General features: G+C 41.1%; 1 protein-coding gene across 1 annotated transcript; it reads right to left on the bottom strand.

The window, feature by feature from the left end:
* Positions 1-3,048: 3,048 nt before the first annotated feature.
* LOC126766071 (uncharacterized) lies at positions 3,049-3,564 on the bottom strand. Its single transcript, XM_050483770.1, has one exon. It carries the CDS (start codon positions 3,562-3,564, stop codon positions 3,049-3,051), a length of 516 nt encoding a protein of 171 aa, XP_050339727.1.
* Between the last annotated feature and the right edge of the window lie 4,243 nt (positions 3,565-7,807).

Genomic DNA, 7,807 nt, shown 5'->3' with positions numbered 1-7,807 from the left:
AAGTTTTTCGAAGCAGAGGCGGTTAAAGAAGAAGCTCGACATAACGAGGTCATGGCTTTGGAAAGGGACAAGCTGTTTCTAGAAAAAGAAAGAATAAAAGCTCTACTAGACATGAAATCGGTGTTGGCAGATCATTTAAAAAAATAGTGTTAATATGAATAGATATGTATTTGGCCTGTGGTAGAGAACTGAAATGTACCTTTTTATTTTTTATATGTGCAAGAAGCTCCTTATTTTTTATTGAAACAAGGTTTAGTTAAATAAATGTTTTTTTCTTTTTAATGAAAACAATAAAAATGAAAATGAAGTTCATCAGAAAAAGTAATAAAAAATTATTCAAATAAAAGAAGGTGAGGTAAAGTAAATTTGTTATGATGAAAACAGAGTGGTAAAATAGTTTCTTCTATCGATTCCACTGATATCCTGGAAGATAATAAATTAAAGTGATAAAAATAATGAGGTGGAAGCATGTAAATCAAACCTGCATGGATACTGAGTGGTTTCCTTTGTGATCATAATAACTAATCGCATCTACACTTGGGGTAGGTATGTTAAAATGCGTTCCATCTAAACATCCTATAACAAAAGGAAAGGGATTTTCTCTGCTATTTTCAAAATTTGTCATGACCTCTTGCTGACGGTCAATAGACGGCCATTTTATTTCACTTTTAAGATTACAAATGGCTTGGATTGTTTTGTTAAATACACGGTGTGATGTTCCTTTTGCAATGTTGAAGCGATCCGAAAGCTGTCGGAACATCACCTTGTTATTACATAGCTTCCATAACGTCATGTACAGACAATTCTCTAACGAATGACCATCACGGCCAAGCCTTGCAGTTACCCATTGTGGGGTCAAAGCCTTTTCTGAAGCCTAATTAAAGTGAAACTATAAATTATTAATTTTCATAAAACTTATAAAACCTTACCTTAAAAGTGGCCCAATTCATTCGGAAATGGGAATAGAAAATATCCTCGGGAAACGACTTTATTGTTTTAATAAATGATTTGTTTTTAGGTATTTTTCTTTTTAAAGACAAACATTTGTACCTACAAATTTTTCTTTTTGACTTCAATACCCTTCTTTTTAAATTTAAAGAAAATCTATCATTTCTTTGCTCACAAATTTCGTCTAGTGTTAGGTTCAGCAAAATTTCCATTTTAGTATGCAAACAAATGTATCTGCAAATTGTCAAAAATTGTATAAGAAGTATCAAACCTCAAACTTGCAGTATTGCTACTGTTGCTTATGCTGCAAATCATGATGCATTTACGAACATAGCCCAAGTTTTTACTTGAGTCATTTTGATGACTTTTTAGATTTAAAATTTTTTTGTGTATTCGCTCAGCTATCTCGTATTGAGCAGTGAGGAAAGTTTTTATCTGTTGCCAGGTGGGCATTATTTTTCTTTCCACTAGAGATTGTTCCCATCGTAGCAAAGCAGCATCAGGCAGTGTTTCTGCGCAAATGGTTACTATCATAGGGTCCCACGATTCTGTGGAGATATTTTGTGTTTTTAACACTGATAAACAATTGGTCACTGTGGAATGTAAGTTTTGAAATTCCTGGCTAGTTTCTTGTTGAATTTTTGGCAAATGCAATCAAGTTTTTATTGGGTTTCTATCATAACCCTTTCATTTTCGTACCTTTCGACCACTGCTTCCCAAGCCAGCTTAAAATTTTCGTAATTTAAAGCGAATCGCTTGACGATAGTGCCTGCTTCCCCTTTTGTTTTGTACCTTAGATGGTATAACTTTTGTGCTTGTGAGAGTTTAGGATGGTTTATATAAACGGCAGTGAACATGTCCCGGAAGGACGGCCATTGATCATAACATCCATTAAAAACGTCAGTATCACAAGCTGGTACTTTGAGATACATGCCTTTATCTAGGTCTTCTTTTGGTGTTGTAACTACTCTGGGAGGGGGAGTAGTGGCTCTACTTGGCCTTACTAAACTTATTTGTTCAGTTATCATTCCCTTTGTTAACTCATACTGATCGCGGCAGTTATCACACTTGGCTGTCGCCGAAGCTTTTGCGTTTTCTGGGAGTTCTGCGTCGTCAGTATCTAGTACTGTATCGTACGCTGCCAGAAGGCGAGCCCAGAGATTGTTCACACATTCTAGTTTTATATTCAAAACTGATTCTGTGATGTCAGTAATAGGGGAAGCTTGAAGTCTTGTACAATATCTTATAAAACTGTCACTTTCAGTGATGAATCTAGATATTGTCTGATCTTTTGATCTTTTTTGTTTTATACTCTGCTTTGAGCGTGTAGCTTCAGCAGGTGTGCCTTGTGGATTATCTTCATCAGCCATTTTTGGAATTTCTAATGATAGAGGTGTTTTTGGCTTAACCTCTCTTGATTTGTCAGATTGCATTATTTAAATTGAATTGGAAGCTTTGAGCTTAAAAATGTTTCGTTTGAAATACTACAATTGTAAAATTGGTATTATGAAAAAATGTGTAAAAATTTTTTTTTTGTAAATATAATAAATTTTATTATAAATGAAATAGATTATAGGACTTTGCGAACGCTTATTCACCGCATAAATCGATTAATGCTTTGTTTTAATATATTTTTTTCTTTTTTTTACCGTGTATTAGTTAAACGTATCTGCGATATACTCGCGATTGATTTGTATATTATTTCTTAGTACGTGTATCTTTTGAGATAAGAACGTAAAAAGAAAGAAAATAATAATAACGGAAAAATTTACGTATGTATATATGTGGAAATATTAAGACCCACATTTAATATAAAATCATTTACTGATTGAAGAGATCTTAAAAACACTTGTATTTCTGATGGCGTCTGTACAAAAAGTGACGCTTCTTAAAACTGTAAACTAAGAATAGGAATTCAGTTGGAAACTGTAAATTTCCAAGAATATACAGAGAATATATACAGAGAATAACTGTCAAACAGGGCTGCCAGAATAACTGACTGCCAGATGTGATGCATCTTGTTAGTGTGCCCACAGTACTCCCCCTCAAATAAAGTCCTGCTGGACTTTTTAAGGTGTTGGTTGTGAGTTGTCTGTTAACTCAATGTATGCTGGCTTCAGCATGTCGATTGAGACTGTTTTGTCTGCCCCATTGATCCTGATGATGTAGGTTTTGTCGTCTACACGGGCCAGTGTATGGTTGTTGCAGAGGCTTCTTGATGGAGTCTACCCTCTTGAAGACGTGGGTGCACGTGTCAAGGTTTTTGAGTAGGAACAGCTTGTGTTTGGTGTGATGATCTGTTGGTGTTGGCCTGATTGCTTGGATGATTTGCCTGTATTTCCTCACGAATGTTTGTGGATCACCTGGTGTGCTTGCTGTATCAAAGAAATCACCGGGTATACGCAGTGTAGTCCCGAAAAGCATTTCAGCAGAAGATGCTTTCAGATCTGGTTTGTATGCGGTTCGGAGTCCTAGTAGAACTGACGGTAGCATGTCCGACCAAGGTGTCTCATTATTGCACATGAGAGCCGCCTTGAGTGTGCGGTGCCACCGTTCCACCAGACCATTCGATTGAGGATGATACGGCGTCGTTCTGATACGATGAATGCCCAGCATTCGTGAGAGTGAGGTGAACAGTGCTGATTCGAACTGCAGACCTTGATCAGTGGTGTACCGAATTGACAAATCCACTGAGTGTAAAAGGCGTGTGCAACTGTCTCAGCTGTCATGTTGTTGAGTGGTATGGCGTGTGGCCATCTGCTGAAGCGGTCAATGATCGTCAGACAGTAGCGAAGGTCTTTGACTCTGGGCAGCTCTATGAGATCCAGGTGGACGCGCTCGAAACGATTGTCTGGTACGTCAATGTGGTTTGGTGTGGTGCGATTGTGATGATGGACCTTGGAACGTTGACATGGCATGCAGTGTCTGGACCAGAGGAGTGCGTCTTTTCTAATACCTGGCCAGACGAATCTTCCGGTGAGTTCCTTGACTGTGGCCCTGCCACTAGGATGAGAAAGACCATGGATGATGTCAAAGGCCTGGCGTCTGAGTGGCTATGGAAGATAAGGTCGCACAATATTATTGGTCACATCACATAGGATATCATGACCTTCAATGTTCAGCAGGTGCAGCTTGAGAGATGTGCTGGATTGGAGATCATTAAGCTGGTCATCTTGGAGTTGTGCCAGCGCAATGGTCTCAGCATCAAGTTTGGTTGGCATGGTTATGGCATTAATTCTCGAAAGCGCATCAGCTACGACGTTTTCTGTGCCCTTGGTATGGAAAATCTGAGTTGAGAACTGTGAGATGTTGTCCATGGCTTGTGGTCGGTGAAGATGCTGAAGTTTCTTCCCTCGATAATGTGCTTGAAAAACTTGATGGCGGAAAAGATGGCTAGAAGTTCACGATCGTACGTGGAGTATCTGGTCTCTGCTGGACTGAGCTTGCGGGAGAAAAAGGACAGTGGTTGTCATGAGTCCTTGTGTCGCTGTTCAAGAACGCCCCCAATGGCTGTATCCGAGGCGCCGAATCTCAATGAGAGGATGGCGTTTGGTGCGAGGAAAGCCAGGCGCGTGGCTTGGATGACACTTTTCTTGCAGTCTTGCCAGGCTTGATCTGCAGAAGGTGGCCACTGGATTTTAGTGTTGTCCATCTTCTTGGCATGTTTGAGAAAGTCCGTCAGTGGTGATTGTATCTGGGCCGCTTGAGGGATCGCTCGCCGGAAGTAGTTGACGATCCCCAGGAAACGACGTAGATCGCTGACGGTTTCTGGCTTTGTGTAATCGGCGATTGCTTGCGTGCGTTCGGCGGGTGGAGTGTAGCCGTCCTTGTTGATAGTGTACCCCAGGTAGATGACTTCAGACTTGCCAAACTGGCACTTCTTTAGATCGATGGTGAGATGATGTGCACGCAGGACTTCAAAGATGGTGGTGAGATGTCGTAGGTGCTGTTAGTGGGACTGAGAATAGACAATCAGATCGTCTATGAAGCAGCCCATGAAGTCTAAATCTCTGAGGATGTTGTCCATATGCCTTTGAAAAGTCTGCGTGGCATTGCGTAGTCCGGGTGGCATACCCAGAAATTCGAAAAGTCCAAAAGGGGTGGTTACAGCTGTTTTGGCAATGTCTGACTTGGCCATGGGTATCTGGTGGTAAGCCCTGACTAAGTTGATGGTGGAGAAAACGGTGGATCCGTGGAGACGCTGGAGAATGTCATCCTCATAAGGGACTGGATATCGATCTGGAACTGTATTTGCGTTTAGCTTTCGATAGTCACCTGTGGTGCGCCATTCACCTGTTTTCTTTGGCACCATATGGATAGGGCTGGCCCATGGGCTGCTCGATGGACGGATCACGCCATGATGTAGCAGTTGGTCAAAGTCATATTTAGCTATTTGTAGCTTCTCGCAGGTGAGACGTCGTGGGCGCTCAAATACTGGAGGCCCAGTTGTCTCAATGTGATGAGCGACTTGACTGTCAGTGGCTGTGGCAGGATTGGTGCTGGGATGAGTTATGTCGATGAATTGGTTGAGTAATTGCATGTATTTGGCGTCAAGTGCACCAGGACAGTTTGAGCGATCGATTGTTGAAAAGCTGTGTACCGTGGCTTCAGATAGTGTGCCCTGAGTTGTGCATGACGAGGTTGTATCGATGAGACATCGTCCTTTGAGATCTAGAAGCAATGCAAAGTGGACCAGGAAGTCTGCACCGAGAATGAAATCAAGGGTGATGACTTTTCGACCGTAGGTTCGGATAACGGTCCCGTTGGCTGCGAAGAGAGTCAGATCATCTTCTGTGAGCGTGTGAGTGATGGCGGACTTGGGCATAAGAGAGATCACTGATCCAGAATCGACAAGAAATCTCATGTTTGTTGTTCGATCATGAATGTGAAGGCGATGCTCTCTGGTTGGTGGTGTGTTAGCCTCTATGCTATCGCCGGCCGCCTGAATGGTCGACAGCGAAGTTAGTTTTCCGCCGATGAGTCGAAGGTGCAAGGACGCTCGCACTTTTTGGCTCTGTCTGAGGCTGGCTCTTCCTTCGATGATTACTGCTGGAAACGGACAGATGCAGGTTGGGGTCGGTCTCGAGTAATTCCCTGGTCCTTGATACAGGTCACCAGGTCGGCTATGGCAAGTTTAAGGCCTGACAAGTCCTTTGCCATGCTGGTGAGCAAAGTATTTTCGAATTTGTCGCCCCTGTGTGCTGCCTGGGCAGGCTGGTGATGTGTAGCCATAACGGAATGGCCAGCCTAGTTTTCCATTAGCTCGCCTGCAACTTCAGCAAGCTCATCTGGAGGGGCATCTCTGAGTAGTTTGAGACACCGGCTGGTTGATGGAGATAACAATGCCAAACATTTTATACGCAGTAAGTCCTCTGAGGCCCTGTTGCCCATGAGAATTCTACGCTGGCGCAGGAGCTGGCTAGGCTTTTTATCATCGAGTTGAACCTCCGTAAGCGTTCGGTGAAGCTAGCGGTCGCTGGATTTTGAAAACCGCTTCAATATCTCGTCCTACAGCTTCGCGTACTTGTCGGTCTCTGGTGGATTATGCAGGAAGTCCACTAGCTGCAACATTGCATCAGTGTCCAAAGCACTAACGATTTGGTTGTAACGTTATGCGTCATTTGTGCTACGGGCCACCTGTAACACTGCTTCAACCTGAACAAACCACAAACGAGGCTGGATGGACCAGAACTGCGGGAGTTTGCAACTAGACACAGCTACAATTGATGCAGTGTTCTGGGCTTCATCGGCGGCGTCACCGATGGTCAGAGTTGGGTCGTTTGTGGTCATGTTCGAGGAGATTGATGTCAAGACGTTTGAATTACTGGTGGACGTGTTTGGCGAGTGCTCTAATGGCATGTCAATGAATCGATAGAGAGCACGTGGTCACTAGTTTTTAGACACTGATGAGTGTGAAATTACAACGAACGTGAATTTGCAATTAATATTAACGTTTGCACTCATTTGTACTTTAACGCGTGGAGAGACAAAGTTTGATCCAATTTAATCACGTCGGGGTCACCAATTATGTGGAAATATTAAGACACACATTTAATATATAAACATTTATTGATTGAATAGATCTTAAAACACTTGTATTTCTGATGGCGTCTGTACAAAAAGTGACGCTTCTTAAAACTGCAAACTAAGAATAGGAATTTAGTTGGAAACTGTGAATTTCCAAGAATATACAGAGAATGAAGTAAAGAAAAATAATAGAATAACTGACAAACAGTGCTGCCAGATGTGATGCATCTTGTTAGTGTGCTCACATATATTTATATGCATATAGTTATGCTTAATGTTTATGTGTTCTTTTGTTACCCTTATAGTTTCGCACAATTGTCATATATGTACATATGTATGTAATACGTATGTGCATTATAGCGAAATGTACGGAACAATGGTACTAAATAAGTATACAATTTTCATATGTTTGTAAATATATCAACATTTAAGTGTGTACGTATGTATGCAAATGTTTTGTTAATCTGCATACGTTAGTCAAAAGGAACGCGAAAAAGAAATTTCGATAAGTAGTACCCGATGTACGCACATATATACTATAAGTAGGTATATATGAATAAATGCACATACGTAAATATGTACGTTGGTTAATTTTAATTTTTCAATATTTGAATATGGATATCTTCCATGTACATGTAATTCGGTTTCGTTTTGTTCCGCTTTTTTTACTAAAGTTCGTTGACCGTAGTAATAAATATATTTAATATATTATTCCATGTATGTATAAAGGTATGTACGTACATATGTGTAACTTTTTATTGGTACCTTGGTAAATATTTAGAGAGAGAGAAACCGTAGGAGAGATAAAGGAGCGAAATAATTGAATCGCGAT

This window comes from Bactrocera neohumeralis, unplaced genomic scaffold, assembly GCF_024586455.1.
Source record: "Bactrocera neohumeralis isolate Rockhampton unplaced genomic scaffold, APGP_CSIRO_Bneo_wtdbg2-racon-allhic-juicebox.fasta_v2 cluster11, whole genome shotgun sequence".
Lineage (NCBI taxonomy): Eukaryota > Metazoa > Arthropoda > Insecta > Diptera > Tephritidae > Bactrocera > Bactrocera neohumeralis.
Note: the sequence above shows the minus strand (reverse complement) of the source record. Positions and strands in the feature narration are given on the sequence as shown.

Bases quoted from the DNA above. Each gene is read 5' to 3' on its own strand.
- LOC126766071 (XM_050483770.1), bottom strand. From the start codon at position 3,564: ATGCTGGGCATTCATCGTATCAGAACGACGCCGTATCATCCTCAATCG.